The sequence below is a fragment of the Gasterosteus aculeatus genome, chromosome 21 (assembly GCF_964276395.1).
Source record: "Gasterosteus aculeatus chromosome 21, fGasAcu3.hap1.1, whole genome shotgun sequence".
NCBI lineage: Eukaryota > Metazoa > Chordata > Actinopteri > Perciformes > Gasterosteidae > Gasterosteus > Gasterosteus aculeatus.
Window position 1 is genome coordinate 11,733,093 of NC_135708.1, and position 19,988 is coordinate 11,753,080.

Sequence of the window (19,988 nt, forward strand, 5' to 3'; positions counted from 1 at the left end):
ATCGTGTCTTGTCCTTTTTGGCTTTTACAAGTATTTATTTATACAAAAGCTTTACAAAATGTTCAGTCAATCAATTGCATAATACAAAGACGTGTGCTTTGGTACACAATAAGTCAAAGTAATCATTTTTGTAGCCATTACACTGTATGTTATGACAATAAAAGCAGAGGAAGCGTTGCAGGAGCTGTTAACAAAATGACTGATTCATGCTTTGTCATCAGTAGTAAAACGATACAATACTTGACAGAGTATAAAAATGAAGTTATGCTACAATAGTTTCTACACAAAACACCCCTAACACTAACATCAGAATTGGCTCGCGCTGGCTCCTTCAGGAATGCAGACCGGCTCGTCTCGGTTCAGCTTAATGGCAAACGTCATCTTCTAAAACACGGCGGCTCCGCGCGCCCTCACAGTTGCACCGCTGGGAGCGAAGCGATGCCATTGTGGTGGGGAAAATGTCTCCCCGAAGAATTGTGCCACTACTTTTTTTTTGTCCCCTGCCAGACTCCTCCATGTTGGATGCAGGTTGGTGTGTGTTTGACTTCCGGCTGACGATGTGTATCACTGGGCAACAGTCGAAACCGGCGGCTGCACAACCTCCTTTCTGAGCTACCGATTTGCACCATATTTGGATGTCCAGTCCACCCGGCCGTGGACCGGCTGCGCGGGGGGAGCTCTGCTCAGGAGATTGCCGGAGGTTTTGCCCAAAGCCGAGTAGCTGCTGCCCTTCATCTGAGTTCTGTCTGCCCTCCTCTTCCAGCCCTCGTAATCTGGAGGAACAAGCCAGTCAGTCCTTTTGTCTATCACAAATATATACAGTGACAACGCAGCTTCTATATTATGTATCTGTCTCTACACACGACAGCATACAATAGCATCAAAAGTAGATAAAAACTGGTATTGTAGCAGCAACGCACAACGATAAAAACAACACAATCCCGCCAGAATCATAAAGGAATAAACAAAAGCCTAAAAGCTTTCAATACCTTCGTTAGTTTCGCTCAAAGGTGAGTTGGATACGGGCTTGGGCTTTGTGGATTTCAATTTTTCCTTTTTATTATCAGGAGAAGAAAAGTTGACTGAAAGAGTGGGAAAAAAAGAGCAGAAAAACAGACCCAGTGAGCGAGAGTTTGGGCGAAAAAAGTGCAAGCAGGAAACTGGAAAGGAGAAGGAATCGGCCGAGTACTGGACAGCCTACGCATGTATTTCTACCAAATACATAAAGTTAAAACATTTGATGAGGAGTCTAACCCCTTGAGCCAGATAAGTGGGGAGGTTATCTGACCCAAAAGTATCAAGAATCAGCTTTTTATTTTTAGCTTCACAAAGAATGAAAGCTTACTTGTGTGCTGGCTGTCCAAAGGGGCGAGCTGGATTCTCTGCCCCACCGAGCCCACCTCCTTCTTTTGGAATGAAGGTATATAACCGCCGGAGAGGTTATATTTGGTGCTTATGAAGTTCCCTGGAAGAGGAGGAAAGACAGTTGATGGGTCTTTATTTCAGTGTTACAGCCTGCTGACCCGCAGACCGCCGAGGGTCAAATAAGCTAAAATAACGTGGGCCATTCAAACCCCCCACACACAAACGACAAAAACATTTCCAAACACGCCTAATAGATGTCCTCGCACTTGGCTTTACTGATGCGAGGGGTTAGTGTGAACATGTGTGAAGTGGTTACTGCATATGCAACGGCTACCGAGGAGCCAAACAAGTGATTGATGTCATTCAGCTTCCCCGGCGACTCCATCGATCTGCTTCACCGGCAGCTACAGATGGTTATCAGTAGAATGAGTGGAAAGCCCCATTGTTCCCTTATGAAGATGTTGTGGTTGTAGTGCAATTTAACATCTATTTAGCAACTGGAGTTCTGAGCTCTTTGGTTAAACTGTGTATTTGTACCATTGCCCCCCTGCAGAGGCTTTTAGCTGCCGGCTTTCTTTCGCATGTTAAGTCACTGGAGCTTGTTATCAGCCAACACACTAACTGCAGCTACAATGTCCTCACACAAAAGAGCTTCTGCATAGCGACTTAAGAGTTAAGTCAAGTCACAACATCGCTTCCAGCCGTGAAACACAAACAAAGCAGTTCCCGTGAAGTCGTCTCGATGAAATACCTTTGGAGAGATCAATTTTCTCTAGTATTCTTTCTTTAACAACCGTTTTCTCTGGTGCGCTATCGACACATTTAGAAGCATTCTCTTCTTCTACACCAAGTAGATGGGCATGCAATCGGAAAGAGAGAAGAAGAAAAACAAAAAGTTGAGGTGGAAAATATGAGCAAGTTAGCACTGACGATGCTGCATATCAGCTGAACGGGACAAAACTAAAAGAAGAGTAGAGTTTTCTTGATTTAAACGAAGAAAGAAAAATGCAGTCGTGCGGTTTATTCATAAGAGCATGAAAACAAACGTTGTGTGTGTGTAATATCTGGGAGGTGGAACAAAGGCGCAGGTTTTTTTTTTTAAGAAGCACTTGATCTTACGCCGACAGTCTTAATCCCATGAATAAGCAATCGTGTGGCGAGAGACAGTGGAAGGAAGAGAAAGAAGGGGCGAGCACAGCGGGGACACACAGTGTGTCGGCCTACATGACAAATGATTCATACGGGTCTCCCTTCTCTCAAGCCGCAGACGCCTTTCTTTCTCCATGGCTCCATAGCTACTGATGAGGATGACATTAGCTGCATTAATAGCGTGAGGGCCACTTAGCTATTGTTGTGTTTTGGGAATGTAGTGCCGCTGTCAGTCAGGTCACAGGTTAATACAACCAATGCGGTTCCCCCGATGCAGGTGTTGCTGAATAAAACGGTTTATTGACGTGCGATATTAAATGAAGATACTAACTAATAATATAAATAATGAAATATTCACTGATGAATGAAACAAAACACACTTTTTCAATGCAACTTGCAACTGTCTATGAATCAGGGTAAAGTCAGGTGTTCTGATATGGTTTCTCCGACGTTTGATTGAAATCCGGGAAGCCCGATCACACGGCTCCTAACACCTCTACATTAGTCCTTACCTGTGTTGTCTCGAGTGACAGATAATCCTCCTCCAATAGGAGCGAGCGGTTTATTTAAGGTGTTTGAGGAGTTCTCCCACAAGTCCCGCAGCGTCAAACCACTCAGCTTCTTATCAGCAGAAGTCTGACTCTTGCCGATCAAACCTTAAAGCGACGGGAATTATGTAATTAAAAACGGTACAAACATTAAAAAAGGCATTTTGAAAAAAAACAATATTCGTTGACGTGTGTGTTAGTGGACTTTCTTAAGCCTGCAGTTCTGGATTTTTGCAATCATAGGCGAGTTTTATAAAACAGTAACAAACTCTACAGTCATGTTTGAGAATAAATCCCCTTACACATATAGATATAAAAGCATAAACATATCTATAATAGCACATTTATGATTGCAAAACTATAACGAGAGTGTTTCCGACTGCTTTTATAACTAGGCGCTGTGCGGACTTCTTTCCGTACATTGACATCACCCCACTGACCGTTAGTCATGTGATCCTACCTGGCAAGTATCGCGACTGGCTCAGATAGTGCTGCCGTGCAGCCGATCCTGAGAGATTAGAGTCCATTTGGCCGATCTTAACGTTGTTGGGTAGCTTAGTGACTGTGCTGAAGGAATACAGAGGTTTCTGCTCCTTTGGCCTGAAAACGGAAACCAGACATTTAAAAGGGCAAACAGCACCTACTTTTTTCTTTGAGAGGTTGCAGATAATCGATGCAGATTGGGCGGGAATCATTATCGTGGGCATACAGTATTTCTTCCACTGCACCCTACGACAATCCTTCACAACTCAGAAAATCATCTCACAGCTAAATTCAACACATGCTGCACTGTAAATGCTTACATTTATTCTCCAAAGTACAAATCCAGTCCTGTCGAGACATCAAAGCACCTACTGTGGGCGGTGCTCCTTCAGGCTCGCCTCCTCCTCCTCCTCCGCGTTCCCCAGGCTGGGTTTCTTCGAGTTGGAGGCGGTGGTTTCAGCCGGGTCGGATTCCTCCCAGCTGTCTGATGTCTTGGCCGCCGTCTGGCCCCAGCGGCGACGGCCATTTTTCAGCACCCCCATCCCAGCAGCACCGACGCTGCCGTCAACGCCCAGCGGCGCAGCTTTCTGCGGGTGAGGACGACACAATTGGCTTACAGGTCTCACTCCTCGGGAGAGGAGTCTAATGGGGTCTAAAGGATTCCTTTATGATAATAATATGGTTAACTCCTGACGGGACAGTGGTTATTTATCATCTGAAAGATGAAATGCAATGAATAAAGCCCTCACTGCATGGCTGTGGCCTCCTGGTTTAATCTCAGTCTGAGGAAGGGGAATCTGCTGGAGAGGCTGATGATGTTGGTTCCTGGAAGAGGACGTGGAGGTTTTGGACTCAGAGGAAGACTGCTGAGGATCCGCCTTGGAGTCCGACACCTGCTTCTGGGCCGGCGGCCTGGCCTGGATGTTCTTGACCTCTTGGCTCAGAGGGCGAGGCCCTAAGATCTGTCCTACCTGGAAGTAAGGGTAGCGCAGGGTCTGCAAAGGGAGAGGAAGGCCAGACAGCATTGTTATTCATAATAATCTGCACCGGTATGTACTCTAAAACACAGTAATGACTGTACATACAGTACAAACATGAATTAGGCCATTGTGTTGAAACACAAGCGTGTTGGAAACATGGACATGCTGTGTAGAGTTAAAGGAATAAACATATAAGTAAGTTTAAAGTGCATTTAAATGGTTTCCTTAGATCTGGCTAAAATGAGATGGCCATCTAACACCTGTGTGCTTTGTAGCAGGGAAAGGAAAAGCTTAATCACTTCCTCTGGGAAGGTGTGTTCTACTGAGGGACCACAGAGGGATCCAGCAGGGGAGGGATAATTATGTCTACCTTTGCAATGACCATGTGTTGTACATGATGTCCTTGTGCAGCGCAGAGCACCCTGGCTGTGGTAGTGATATGGTTTAAACCCCACTGGAAATGACTGGGAATTAGAATGCTAATGCAATCTCAGTATTTGGACAAGAGCTAATCTGCATTTAGGGGTAATAATTGAATTTACCTTTCTGATAGACTATCTTGCTTTCACTCCCAATAAATTCATTTGACCAGATGTGGCAAATAAAGCCACGGCTTCTGACAATGTAACCAGACCTTTAGGGCTTAGTTTTGCTTACCTGTACAGCAGTGGGTCTTTTTTTGGGGTCCCACTGCAGCAGATCCCTCATCAGGGCGATAGCCTCATTGCTGGCATTAGGGATGAGTGTCTTCAGGTGGGTCGGCACGCATTGGGGAAAGCGAAAGTTCATAGCGGAGGCTAACTGGTGGCCTTCTGACCAATCCGTCTAGGAGAAGAAACAATATTGTTATTCATTATTATTATAGTTGCTAAGGTTCCAAGACCCTCACAGAGTATATCATGAAATATTCTTTGCTATAAACATGGTATTTTTCCTCTCTTCTGAGCTAATACACTTGTACAACCAATACATTGGTTACATATTGGCTGCCTGTCCTTGTGGTTGAGCCTCACATAGCAGTTCCAGACAAGGTCATACCATTAAAAAGCAAGGATGGATTCTCGTATGGTAAACAACAGGATTGAACAGACATCCCCAATGATATCATTTGTCTTACTTTAAACAAAGTTAAAATCCTGAATAAAGGTCACTTACTTCCATCTAACTGCATTTAGTTTCTTCTCACCTTTTTGACTGTGCCAAGGACTTGGCAGATCTTAAATATCTCATCCACCTCACTGTTCCCCGGGAAAAGGGGACGGAGTGTGTAGAGTTCTGCCATGATGCAGCCCACAGCCCACAGGTCAATAGGAGAGCTGTAGGTAGAAGACCTGAGCAGCACCTCTGGAGCTCGGTACCTGGACAGAGAACACACTCAAATTAACTCACACCGCATATCTACATGAACAGAGCGCATTATTGAACAACTACACTACTATTCATGCAGAGGCTCTTCTCTGTGTTTGTAATGCCACTGATGGACGGACAATACTCTCACCATCTGGTAGACACGTAGTCTGTGTAGGGCGGCTTGGACCGGATCTCTCGGGCCAGTCCGAAATCTGCTATTTTGACCAGTTCTGGACCCATGCACAGCAGATTCTCTGGCTTCATGTCTCGGTGAAAGAAACCTGTGGAAAAGGTTAACATGGAGTTGAGCCCGGTGTGTACAGCACAGGGCCAACTGTGTACAATGGCTAAAAATGACCAAAATAGAATAATGTGCAACTATTCTGTGTTGTTATTTTATATTAATTGCAAATGCTTTAAAAAAATCAGAAAGCACAAGAAAAGCAAAAGTGGGGAGCTGCTGAATGGCTATAACTTGACCTTCGACAGCGGCGGTCTGGGTTTAAAGTATCCGAGTACTGCTTGTACACTACTTTAAACACCACACACGACAGGGAATGTCTCTAAATAGAAACTTTTTCGCCACCTGCCCTCATCTGTGTGTGTGTGTGTGTGTGTGTGTGTGTGTGTGTGTGTGAGGACATCGTCCACCTGACTCTCCTCGCGCCACCGACTCGGCCCATCATACACACCTGTCGGCAAACAGGTAATTAGACCTGACAGTCGGCGCACCTGCTTCATCCGCCTGCAGTGTGTGTACCGACTTGTCTACCGCTCCTGGCCGGGCCGCTATCTCAACTGCTGCGCTTTAGCGGTGCTCTGGACACGCATAGTTAAGTTAAGTTCCATGTGTTCCCGTCACCTGTGCTGTGGTGGGGGGGTCACACTAAATTACACATAAAAATATATAGATACACCCAAACTAAGTACTGAAATGTGGCGCTACGTTTGAACTGGAAAAGAATGATGGTGTAAAGCCTCTTACCATGCTTATGTACAAATGCCAACCCAGATACCACTTGAAACATGATGTTCCTAATTTCATTCTCTGAGAGCTTCTTATTCTCTCTTAGCAGCCGACCGGGCGGGCGGGTGTGGAGTAAAAGACAAAATCAAGCAAAGCAGTTAGAAAGAAGAGAAATCCTGAACAAGCATGTGTGCTCTGGATGTGTGGAGGCGTGTGCTGTAAGGCAAAGACGGGCTCGCTGTCAATGGGTGTGTTTGCAATTTACACACAAGTGTTGAATACATGTTTTTTTCTGTGATATTCCTAAAAGCCTGCACACATCCATTATGTTAAAGAAATGCAGACCAATGAGTTGGAGGATCAGGCTTTGATGAAGAGCTCTCAGACTACAAGATTCTGATAAATCAATAACAAATTCATGTTTTAGGATCAAAATATTGCATATTTTATATTCTTCTGCATTTCAGCGGTGAATCTTGCAGTGTGCTGTCACTCTCATGCAATGGCAAGGCGTGAAGGGAACACAGTACACCTACCATGTTTGTGAATAAATGACAGGCCTTGTAAAATCTGAAAGCCTATGTTTCTTATCACTGATTCGGGAAACAACCTTTTTCTGTAAACATAAGATTGACAGAATTGTCACGAGGCTGCTAAATGTATGCACCGTTACATAAAACATTTTTTGGACTTTGTACACACACAGGGACTGGTAAAACAACACAGGTAACAAACCCAGGTGGGTAAGTGCAATGTGCAACCCCCAGATGCTCCACTCTGACTAGATGCTGACGTTTGGAAACCCTTTATGCAGGTAATTTATATCAAACTGTGTTATAAACCTTGTAAAGACATTAGCCTGGCAAAGTGTGGTATTTCTCTTCTTACCTGTCCTTCATAAGCTGGTACAGGTTCTCCTTCATATACTCAAAGACAAAGTAGAGGTGATCGTTCTCTCTGATGACCTCCTTCAGTTTCACCACATTCGCATGGTTCAGCTTCTTCAGCGACTGCGAAAAATTACGATTTTATTGTCAAATGTAAAACAGTCATTTCCCATCTTGACATTTCAGTGTTGGACATTTTTTGAAGTGTGGGTCGGGAAATGTGAAGATACAAAAGCAAAGCCACCGTTCAGCTTTGTGCGTCGTTTCTGAAATTGCACAGTAATGGCTTGACAAGAAAAATATACGTTCAGCTCAAATAACCTGTGCAAAGTATCTGCACCCTTACCTTGACCTCTCTTAGGTTCATACATTCTTCCCATGAATAAAACTTCCTCTTCATTCTGTGAGAGAGAGCCAAACATCCAGAATTATAGGTTGGAAACTATTTTTAGAATAGACGGCATCCCGTGTGCTGGTCGTATCAATTACACCCAACAAACAGTCCCATCTTGGCAAAGTTACTTTCCCATCAATACTCGTTTTATTTGACGTGTCTCTTATTTCAGACGTAGTACACCAAGTGATATTGTCATTCTGACACTGTATACACTATTGTTTTTCTCATCTACTTGTATTGAGTGTGGAATACATCTTTTTTTAAATGGCCGTACTGCAGCTGTTGTACAGGACACCTGCACGAGGGCTAATCCCCTCTGCTCAACGTCACCGCTCCCTCCAACTGGACTTATTTAAGAGTCACAGACTGTGCAGGTATCCCCCCCCCCCCTCTTCTCTGGGCACCTGCCAGTTTTCGTTACTCCTTTTCACAATTTCAGCAACCCGACACACTCCATACTTTCACTCCCTTTCACAGTTACCCCGTGTATTGTCTGCACGGTAACCAAATGATCACCTCCCCAGGTTTCTCATCTATTATTGAAAACCTGCTGCCGTGCTGCAGAAACAAAAGGCATGTAAGCCGGTTTGTTTGGCCTGCTGGATGGGAGGAAACCCGCAGCGCTTCACTTTGAATTCATTTTTTTACCATCCTTTTTATGCTGAGCAGACAATTCTAGTCTTTGAATATTTAGTCCTACTAGATCTACTTCTGGAATATGTAATACATCTGCTTTCTAGGACTGTGAAGGTACAGTAGGTCGTTAGAGATCAATTATCAGACGCCAGAGCTGAAATGCTACATTTGATCATCTCATCTACACTTGTTTATAGTGAATATACTTACAGAGAACAGAGAATAGGAAATACTGGAAAAGCTGCCTTTTTCATTAGAAGCTACATCCATTATATCAATATATTGCTCTGCTCTAATGGTGAGAAATGGTTCAACATCCCCACCTCTTGATAGCCACCAGTTCTCCAGACTCGTTGCTTCTCCCCATCAGCACGCTGCCATAGGTGCCGTCGCCCAGCTGCTTCAGGGTGGTGTAGCGATTCATCATCACTCAAGGCGGTGTCATCAGCTTTGTTAACTTCCCCTCTGCGTTAAAACAAGTTGAGGAAACACTCAAGTTCGGAGTCGTCGGGCTCTTCCTCGAGGGGAGGTTCAAAGGGTCTTTTCCCAGGAGGAAGGACCTTCGGTCACCGTGCTCACCAGGTCTTGAAGATCCAGACTCATCCTGCAGTAACTGATCCGCTGGTTAGGAGGGGAGGGATCCGGACGATCAGCAAAGAGTCGACATCGTGCCTTGGGATCCTTTTGGCGAGGGCGAAGAAAAGAAACCCTCAGCAGTAGCAGCAGGTGGACACCAATCAACTACAAATAAAGTAAATCACACCACAGTTAGAATAATCACCACTAAACAGGGGTTTTGAGGGAGGAATCAACGGCCATTTCTTAGTTTTCCCTTAGAAAGGAGGATTAGGTGTGTGTCTGACATTATGACAAAGCCGGCCCTAAAGGCAGATTAGGCCGACGGGGATGTAAATAGAATGTTACATCACTATCATGCTTACCGGCATCCACTACTTTCCCTGAGCACCTTGCCTCCGTTGATTGGCGCCACGGAGATCACACTTGCGTTGGATGTATTCAGTCAAAGAGCTCTTTAAAAATGACTCAGGAATTATCAGCTTTTTTTTCTACTCAGGGGATGTGCTCTTTTTTTCCTTTTTAAATGCGTGGATGGTCATTGTTCCTGTTACATTACATTACATTACATTACATTACATGTCATTTAGCTGACGCTTTTATCCAAAGCGACGTACAATAAGTGCATTCAACCATAGGGTACAAACTCAGGAGAACAAGAAACAAGAAAGTGCAATTTCCTCAAATAAGCGAATTTACAATTTGCTATAGATGAGTGACGTCACAAGTACAATTTAAGTGCTGCAATTTGTTAGTCTTTAGTCGAGGTAGAGTCTGAAGAGGTGTGTCTTTAGTTTGCGGCGGAAGATGTGAAGGCTCTCTGCGGTCCTGATGTCTTCAGAGAGCGCGTTCCACCATTTCGGCGCAAGGACAGCGAAGAGTCGAGACCTAGTCGAGTGTTTTGCTCTCAGTGAGGGAGGGACGAGTAGTTTTGCAGATGCAGAGCGGAGAGTGCGGGTTGGGATGTAGGGTTTGACCATGTCCTGGATGTAAGCTGGACCCGATCCATTCACAGCATGGTACGTGAGCACCAGTGTTTTGAACTGGATGCGGGCGGCCACCGGTAGCCAGTGAAGACACGCAAGACTTGACTGAAAAAAAATCATTGTATTCAATCCAAAGAGACTTAAAAATGTGGAAATCTTTTCTTTTTTATTCTTTCAATGCTTTCCGCATGCCATTGTGCATATATATATACACTCAATCGACCCTTTTACTTTCAACCGCAGAGTAGAAATGAATTCTCTGAACAAAACCCCTGCTTGATATTCCAGTCGGACTGCATCGGTAAGCATGAGACAAGCCGGGATTCCGGCCAGAGGACTGGCTTGTGCTCAGCTTTCACACGCTGCAATCTGTCGTAGAGGGATTTAAAGGGAATTAAGATGTGGCCTCTCTGAGCCACAGGACACTGGGAGGCTATTCAAGGTCAACTATGCTGAAAACAAACAAGTACACACACCTGACAGTGCAAACAGACCTTTTTGGAAAGCGCAAGGCGTACTTAGTAAAATCAACATGTGCTTTTTTTCTTTTTGTGTCTCATAATTAGCTGTGCACATTCATTACAACGCGGCCCGTGATACACAGTGAAGCCTCGGTGCCTCAGGGTGACGTCACAACTCCGAGGAGCATTTGTTGTTGACATGTCAGCCTCTACGTAAACCCCTGACCCGGCTCACCCGCGCGTGTCTCCCCTTTCTTTCTTTCTTTCTTTCTTTTTGAACTCACCACTTAGAGGAGGGGGGGAAGGGGGGGTCGTTCCGTTGCTCGGTCGTTGTCTGTTTCCCGCTGATAGCACGGCGGCTCTTCGCTCCAACGGCACGTCGCGTCTTCACCTAGTTCAGCGCTTGCGATAAGGGGGCGCGTGCGAGCGCGCGCACGCGACGGCTCCCCATGGAAACGTGCACACAAACTGGTTTACGTTGCTAGGAGACGAGTGGCTTTGCCGGCGCAGCGCATTGTGGGACTGCGGAAGTGTAAAATCTTTCCGCGCGATTAATATGAGAATTTAATTTACTTGGATTGAATAAATGCTATGTGGTGATTATGGCCTAGAACTATTTACCGTCGTATCTTGTTGAAAGGCAAAAAACGGAACAGGAACGTTTTTTTCTTTTATATCTCTGTTATTTATAAAGCGAGTTCCAAACCAATCTTGACCAGTATGCATAATCTTTACCCTAATATATAGGTGCTTTAAATAGAAGACATGTGCAAAACATGCCCAATTATTGCAGGGCAGTCACAGTACTCGTGTTTGGGAAGAAACACAAGTGTGAGCGCTCTTCACTTTACTACCACCTCTCTACACACTGCTGTAATGCACGTTCTGCGCCGACAGGGGGAGCTGTGGCGCTGTGATTTATCATATCGACCAATGGAGAGCGGCGAAAACACGTTGTAGTACTCCACAAATAACCTATTAACCTTTAGTTTGTGCGCAGCCCATTATGACCTTATAATTAGGCCAGACCAAGGCCACGTGCCACGTCCAAGCCCGTCATTAAAAGTGATGGATCCATGGAATATAATGGAACAGAACTGATCAATGAACACATGTTTTGATGTCTGAGCATCAGTTTTATCCCAGCCCTGTGTTCCCGTGTTTTGCATTGGTCCAGGGGATGGTCTTCACGCACGGACACACACACACACACACACACACACACACACACACACACACACACACACACACACACACACACACGCATGAGGCAGGTGAAGCGGGAGAAGGGGATAACGAGGAGAATGTTGCTGTAAGAGGATTATCACTATCTGTCTCGTCAACGGATGCTGGATCAGTCGCCGGTTGGAGAAGAGCGCAGCAAGCCCCTGACCACGACCGGCCGAGGGACCGGTCGAACTCGGTCCAGTGCGAGTCAGAGGACGTCTTGAGCCGGTCCCATCGGTTGCCTTCATTAACCGAAACATGGCCAGATGATCCGCGGTACTTTTTACCTTTTGGGAGCGCATGGGGATTCCGTCACCAGGATTTCCCCGGGTAGCGGTTGCCTGAGGCAGGGCGGGCGGTTGCTGGCGGGCTGTTTCTGATATGAAGACCCGACCTGCAGGGATCGGCAATGTCAACGCCGACTGGATGGGTTCCCTCCCGTTTAAGCTCAGTGCCATGCCCCTCAAACACCTTGCGGTGCCAGGTGAGCCGCGTCCCCGCGTAAGGAGGTGTGGCCTCGGCGCGTCTTTCCCGAAGTCCATCCCTGTACTCTTCGGGTAGAAAATGACAAGGACTAAAGAGATGTGATCTGCTCCTTCTTTTTTTATTGCCCCGCCATCGTGATCAAATCTCTCTTCCAGGGTCTCATGATTCGTTTACCTACTGGGTAGATGTGCAAGCTCCTGTGGGGCCCGACCAGAAGGCGTATGTGCAGTACCTCGCCACCATGTTCAGCGTCTTGGCCAAGAAAGTCATGGTGAAGTGGTCCATGACCCAGGTACTGAGTTCAGATTAGTAGCCAGATAGCTTGCAGATGAAATATTAAATTATCTATTTTAGCCTGGAAATAACAGTTGGCTTCTGCTGCTCATTGTTATAATGACATATATTACGTTTGTACTCCTAGAATTTGACTTTTAAAGAGCAGCTAGAGGCAGGAATTCGCTACTTTGATCTTCGGGTGTCGTCCAAACCAGGTGAGCCTGGTAATGAGATCTACTTCATCCACGGCCTGTTTGGCCACAAGGTGAGCCGTGGAGTAGCGACATTTAAACGCTTGATCACGCTACAAAGCTTCTATACATTCTTTCTTGCTGTGATCAATTATATTTGATTTAATCAGTCACAGTCCAGTGTTGTCCGTCAGTGTTTATCATTTGTTCTTGTCCAACAGCCTGAGCAGAGAATGTGTTGTTCTGATGTTGTGAGTAGTGGGATGGAGACGACCTTGAACGGGAATCTAAAGTTGTGACTTTAGTTCTTCAGAAATGGGTGATTCTGACATGTGCCGGTCCTCCGTGTGACACGGGGACAACTCTTTTAGGTCTGATGCAGTAAATGACCTTCGACCTTCCACTCGGTTCTCCCCCACAGGTGTGCGATGGCTTGTTGGAAATCAATTCCTTCTTAAACCGACACAGGAAAGAGGTGAGAAGCTCTTTTAGTTGTGTTCTTCTTGAAATGCATTTTGAAAGAAGTATAGATACATAAGCCTGGCTGTATAAGGAAGTTTGCACACATGTGATTTGGATGTTTGATTGACTTTAGGTGGTGTTTCTTGACTTCAACCACTACTATGCAATGGAAGCACAGCATCACGTGTACCTCATTAACATGCTCAGGGAAGTGTTTGGCAGCAAGCTCTGTAACAACTGTGAAGTGGAGAGCGTCACTCTGGACTACCTCTGGCAAAAGAAATACCAGGTGGGCTCAGAATTCAGCCGTGAAAGCTGGCTCACAATGTGCCTCTGAACATATCAAACCAAACTGTTTATTTTGTGTGTGTATCAACTCTGGTGAAGTCAGACCATTTTAATGTACAAACCAAAGCGGCATGCAGGCGTGTGTTTACTGGACGGCCCATTTAGCCCTTGTGGGCAGGTAATCCTTGCAACTGTTCTGTACTGGAATTAGTGGCGACATTATCCCGTTAACACCTTGTTCCATTGTATTCCATTTATCTTTAAAAACAAATTGGGAGGGCTTCCCCTACATTTTTTCTCCTTTATTTCCTCATCTCGCACTTTCTATTTTACGGTCTCAAATCTCTCTATTTTTTATATAGAAATACTTGCATATGTGGACACAAGAAGCTCCACGTAGACATCCGTCGGTGTGCGTGCGTGTGCTTCAATTTTTGGTCGGATTCATTCTATTTCCCTATGGTTTTCTGTGCGTGTCCGTGTCTCATTCCGATGCTATCAGTTTAACTCCTGCTCCGGTGACCCTAATCTGTGATTGGCTTAGTTGGCACGCGAGAGGACACCAAAGAAGGTTTGATCTGCCCAATAACCAGCTCCAAAAGAGAGCAGGTTGTCTTGTTAAAAGTGCTTTTGGATAAGACACCCAATCAGATGTACAGTCTCTTTAATCGTTCCCATTTACTTTTATCCTCAGGTGATTGTGTTCTACCATCATCCATCAGCTCAGGCCATTCCTGCCATGTGGCCGGGAACCAAGATCCCTGCTCCGTGGGCGAACACCACCCAACCCAACAAGCTCACACAGGTCAGGAAACAACATTGGGGAAAATAAACGACTTGCCTACATGGAGGCTGCATGTTTACTTCTTCTATCTCAATCAGCGGAAAATCAACACAGATATATATGTCTGCGGCTTGCTATCTCCACACAATGTTGGATTCAAGCCCAAGTAATCTGCAGTTTCAGCTTTAGTTACACAAGCTGTGTGCAGAGCCCTCACTCCTCTCACATCAAGGGGGTGTTTGGGGTGACACTTTCTTTGTTTTAACCGTTCTGCGTTTGACATTCTCCTGTCTAGTTCCTGGAAACTACCCTGAGGGAAAGGGCTAAGCAGGGCTCCTTCCACGTGTCTCAGGCCATCCTCACGCCCAAGGCTAACACCGTGGCCAAGGGCCTGGTCTGGGGGCTACGCAGCTGCCTCGTGGAAAAGTCAGTCACCCCCCCATGTTTTTTTTAAGGTTTTAAACGTGTGAAGATGTACATGGACACTAGCTTTACATATACCATGCTTCTAAGCGCCCGTCCAAGCACGTGCAAGCATGTATGCGCCAAAGCAACTGGAGCTTATTTGCTTCTCTTTTGCTCCTTATCATTTAGTTACTGTGGCCAGTAGAGGACAGTACAGTAAATGTCACCATGGCATGCAGAGAAGAGGATTGTCATCTTTGCTCATGCTCATGAAAAGGGGTCTCATGAGGAAACCCAAACACTTGTTGCCAATGCACAAAAATATGAGACAAATATGTTAATAAACCATTTTAATGAACCAGTCAATGACTTTTGTGTCAACAATATGTGAGCCTTTATGGGACAAATTAGTATTATATGGTGGCGGTGGCTTCTTCTACCCTTTTATTTCTGCATTCGTTGAGCTACTGTTACTCAGGCTGTATCTATTTCTCACTACACCCTCTGATGGAGAAGGCAGTGTAGTAGTCGAACCAATGTGGATGTTTTCTCTACATATAGCAGGTTTACTGCCTACAGCATCTGTCTTACCATGCATTTATAAGTTGGTCGTCTCTCTTACAAAAACTCTGTCATTTCACTGTTTTTTTTAACTACGGGTTAGCTATAATCCTCTTTATCCATTTCCAAACTATATAGGCTCAAAACAAAAACACATTTCACCTCTCAGATAAGAGATCTTGCTTCATAAGTAAGGACAAAATTATCTGCACAACCTTAGCGGTCATCAATCCCGTTGAGCCAAAGCTTTAAGTGGAAATGACGGAGGAAATACTAACTGACTGAGTACATACCCACCATGCCCTTAAAAGTGAGAGAAAGAGCCACTGATGCTGGGGTATAAAACTCCTCTGGCGAGACAGGAGGTGGCCTAACTTTGCACTTCCAAGGAAACGGAATTGTTTATCACAGTTGGTCAAACATTCTGACTTCCTGGTTTTGTTCTGGTGGCGGCTCAAACGCAGCGGAGAATGTAAGGGCGTTTGAGGTGAGTCATGGCATGTGTGTGTGTGTTTGTGTGTGTGTGTGTGTTTGTGCCTCTACGTCAAGAACTGTATCAGAAAGTATTTGAATGTAAAGCAATGATAACTGACAGACATAACTCCCTTTTTCCCTCTCTACCATTTTCTCCCACATCAAGATAACTTATTAGCAGCTTTTTGTGGAATTTGGTGGACGGACAAACGTTCAGCCGAGAAACAAGTGATTAGAACCTGGCGACATTAAAGACATAACAATAACTCTAAGAGATGGAAACTTGGCCATATTTTGAGTATGCTTGCAAGGTCATTCTAATAGAAGCTGTCCTCTCTGTTGGCTCTAGAAACCTACCAACCATCATGTCTTGGGTTGAGGCTCAGAGGCCGGGGGTGGAGGGAGTCAACATCATCACCTCTGACTTTGTGGAGCTCACAGACTTTGCCAACATTGTCATCAAACTCAACAACCTGCTGATGTCTGAACAGGACCGCAAACCGAGATGACGAAAGTTTGCACGTCAGGACAAATGCATGTGGACCCCCGGACTGTGGTGGAAGTTGCATGATAGATTCCTCCATTATCATTGGATAGTTGTTCCCTAAAGCTGGAGTTCTTAGGAAGTTATTTTCAACAATAATATGTTATATTGCTTTGATATGTTGTTCTTATTTTTTTTTTTTATCATCATCTTGCCAATATGTGTTTCTTTAGGCAGCAAGGTATCAATTCCTTTCTCAAGAACATTCCGGACCAAGTTACACAAGGATACTTTGTGAGAGTGGGACTTTCTTGCCACAAACCCTTCAACACAGTTCGGGTTGCAGACTGCTTTCTCACACCCAACATCATCCAATCCAAAAGATGGAAATGAATCGTAACACAGCTTTAACATAGTGTTTTTGTTACTGTGTTAAGCAATGTCACATATTGTAAAAAAGGATCCCTCTATGCAAACACTGTCTTAGTACATATGGCTGGGCTGTAAAGTATATGTAAACAATCACCTTTTAAAGACGGGGGGCTGGGGATGCAGACGCAAAAGCCAAATATGTGTGGAACTTGTGCTACAATACTCAATGCAATGCACAAATGCATATAGACAGCTTTAAAGGCTCATAGTATCTTTCCGCCAAAGTAAAGGTATGTAGGAGAAATTCATAAGAAAAGGACGAGGGTAAATTCACTGTACTGTAAAGTGTATATTTACTGTAAAGTATACTGTACAGGCTCAATAAGCTACCTTGTATACTTACATTTAGAAATAGGAGGGGGAAAAAGGGCCAGCGTTTTGTAGTCTAAATTGCATTTGCGCGGGACTTATTGTGCTGTTTGTGTGTGTGTGTGTGTCTGTGGGCCCTGTGATTACACGTGACCTGGCTAGCACTGCAGTGACAGTCGCCCTGCATTCCTGTGGTCAGGGAAGGAGACGAGGACAGGCGGACTGCAGAATTGATTTACAAAGCAGCGGCAGTTAGACGGCAGAGAGGAAAGTAAGACAAAGTTCAAATTGAAAAAAATGGAGGATGCAGAGTGAGGTATCTCAACAGCCCCTCCCCACCCCCCCTCCCTCCGGTCCTCCCGTCCCCTTCAGCAGCAGCAGCATCATCTAAAAGGGAAGTCAAATATTTTCTTTTCATATCAAGTCCTGCCTGCCTTTTTCTCCACTCCCTGACTCACTTGTGTGAAATATCCTGTTCTGTCCACGTCACATTGTTGACATAGTGGTCACCAAGTCTCTCTCACACACACACACACATGCAGAGTCACAAGCACAGGCACTTTAATTGTGGTGTAATTACACATACCATGGCAGGCAAGTGGGAGAGCGGACAGCAGAGGCTCTAACTGATGGAGAGCATTCCTTGGTTGTTTGGATTGGTCCTCTCTCCTTCTCTCTCCTTCTCTCTGCCCTCTTTATACCCTGCTGGCTTCCCAGGACTCAGAGGAGAATTTCACAACTTGGGCATGATCTCCCCGTAAAATGCTGAAGTAATCACACTACATTTGTGCTTGTGTGCTTGTCAACCAGTATATTGTGATTTTGCAGCCTTTGCCCAAAAGAGGTGCTAAGATCGACACACATCTCTCCAAAAAGTATTTGGGGATTGGTTGATCATCACAGTCTTAGTACATCTGCAACTGCAACTTTTCCTTAAACATCAGTCTTATAAGGTCATTTCTCCCCCTCTCTCTCCTTATTTGAACAAATCCTACAAGTTATAGCAAACAATTGTCACTTGGCTTCATCACAAGAAAATACATGGTCAGTTTTTTTAACCTTTAATGAGATTTTGTTTCATCATCTCATGTCTAACGTCCCACTAAATGTGTTGGCTGCTTGGTGTGTTTTCCGTTAAATAAAGTTCTTTGAAAGCTAATTATATCAGCATAAAGAAGGTACTCGTAAGTGAGTCAACCGACTTTAACCGCTGCTGTAACCCCGGTGATAAGTGACGACGGTGACCCTGGCGGACCAGGTCAGTCCCACTCATCACATGCAGATCACTAAGTTCTCTCTTCTAGACCCTGTTGACATCAGTATTGAGCCAGCTGTAAAAACACAGGACACTGTATCTTATTATGATCCCTCCCTCTGACAGATTGTGGGTGGGAGAAAATAATGAGAGAGACTTGACACGACGGGAGGAGGTGCACTGAACATTCACCTCACCTACCCCTGAGTCACAAACGGTGTCGTGCATTATCTGTCATCGGGTTTGACAATTAAAAAACAGTTTGTGGGTTGAATAGTTTTACCCACATCAATCCTCAAAAACACACAAATCAATGACGATAGCAGGGATTTCCCAGAGATTTAATGAGATTTAGTGTTGGCGTCGTGCGGTTTGGCCCTTCAAGGCCTGTTTAGTGCGGTAGACTGGAAGAATTGAGACATGGCTGAAGAAGAAGAAGCATTGGTCTAAATCCATGTCTCCGAACACCGGTTGAATCCCGCTCCAAGCAGCCCCAGAGATCCTGCTCAGCCTCCTGGAGTCACATGGGAGGGGGGCGGCTGTGGAATTTACTCGGAAATGCCATCAAACGTACGGCGGGATGATTTCAGTGGGGAAAGCTTAGCAGCTCTCTTGCTAGTGAAGCGACCGTGGAGGCATAGCGGCTTTAGAGCTGCTGAAAACATCACGCAGCAGAGAATGTTAAAAGGATACAAGACTAGGGAGCGCTGTCCTGATAACATTTAGCTGTTCCATTTCAAGGCTTTCCTTTGTCGGGGCAACACCCCTTTGTTTCCTTTTTTCCCTCCTCAATCATTACAAAAACAGAGGCAGCAAAGTTGGGCTTGTGAACTTGTGAACTTGTCATTTTCCGATTCTCACTTTGAGGGATATGTAATTCTGCGGGTTGCAAACCTTTATTGACTCTCTTGGCCAGCAGATCTTTGCACATATCGGAGCAGTAGAGAAAGTGGAGCAGAGCCGGGTGCTCAAAGCTCCCTTCCTGTTTTTCCACAAAGAGATCCATGTGATGCCTCAGACGACGAGATCATCTTGCACTCTGTGTAGTGTGTGTGTGTGTGTGTGTGTTTGTTTGTGGGTAAACCAGCCATGGCCTCAGTCCCAACCAGTGGACCACTTGCAAGCCTACATTTATCATTTCCCAACCAAAACAACACACCAGGCGTAACGCCTCAGTTGCCTCAGATCCGTGTGAGAAGCCCAAACAAAATTCTCCCCGACTTAGATGGTGTTATAGTTCTGCATAATGCATGCTGTTGTTTGAAGTAACCCTGTGAACTCTGGAGAACGCACAAAAATCTGCAGAACGAAATGACCTTTATCTCTGATATAGAACTGCTGGCTCCGTGACGTCTTCGGTCTGATGCATGATTCATACGTGCAGCTAAAAATGTTCACATGCTGCACATAACTTACTGTAAAGAGCAGCCACATGTGCAACAATCGACAGACAGGGATCAAGGATATGGAGAATTGGCCATTGCCCCAATGTGTGTTGTGTGGAATCAGAAATGTTGAGAATAATAAAAAACGAAAACAAAATTGTTATAATTACATTTATACAGATGA

At 45.0% G+C, this 19,988-nt stretch overlaps 2 protein-coding genes across 17 annotated transcripts; one reads left to right on the forward strand and one right to left on the reverse strand.

The window, feature by feature from the left end:
- Window positions 1–14: 14 nt before the first annotated feature.
- mak (male germ cell-associated kinase) lies at window positions 15–11,311 on the reverse strand. Of its 16 annotated transcripts, none has more exons than XM_040166796.2 (17): window positions 11,070–11,311; window positions 9,342–9,503; window positions 9,086–9,227; window positions 8,076–8,130; window positions 7,731–7,852; window positions 6,861–6,943; window positions 6,024–6,156; window positions 5,712–5,883; window positions 5,183–5,350; window positions 4,295–4,540; window positions 3,918–4,132; window positions 3,523–3,662; window positions 3,027–3,170; window positions 2,117–2,203; window positions 1,346–1,465; window positions 990–1,082; window positions 15–773 (listed from the first exon to the last, which is right to left on the reverse strand). In XM_040166796.2, the coding sequence occupies exons 3-17, from the start codon at window positions 9,187–9,189 to the stop codon at window positions 613–615; spliced, it is 2,043 nt and encodes a 680-aa protein (XP_040022730.2). In that variant the 5' UTR covers window positions 9,190–9,227; window positions 9,342–9,503; window positions 11,070–11,311; the 3' UTR covers window positions 15–612. The 16 variants fall into 16 exon arrangements, with proteins under 16 accessions (XP_040022730.2, XP_040022725.2, XP_077951866.1 ...); XM_040166791.2 differs by having other exon boundaries at window positions 2,117–2,206; XM_078095740.1 differs by lacking the exon at window positions 6,861–6,943 and adding an exon at window positions 7,379–7,458.
- A 723-nt stretch (window positions 11,312–12,034) lies between these two features.
- On the forward strand, window positions 12,035–19,938 carry plcxd2 (phosphatidylinositol-specific phospholipase C, X domain containing 2). Its single transcript, XM_040166806.2, has 8 exons — window positions 12,035–12,496; window positions 12,654–12,790; window positions 12,920–13,039; window positions 13,387–13,440; window positions 13,561–13,716; window positions 14,410–14,520; window positions 14,795–14,925; window positions 16,289–19,938. Exons 1-8 carry the CDS (start codon window positions 12,394–12,396, stop codon window positions 16,446–16,448), a joined length of 972 nt encoding a protein of 323 aa, XP_040022740.1. The 5' UTR covers window positions 12,035–12,393; the 3' UTR covers window positions 16,449–19,938.
- Window positions 19,939–19,988: the final 50 nt, after the last annotated feature.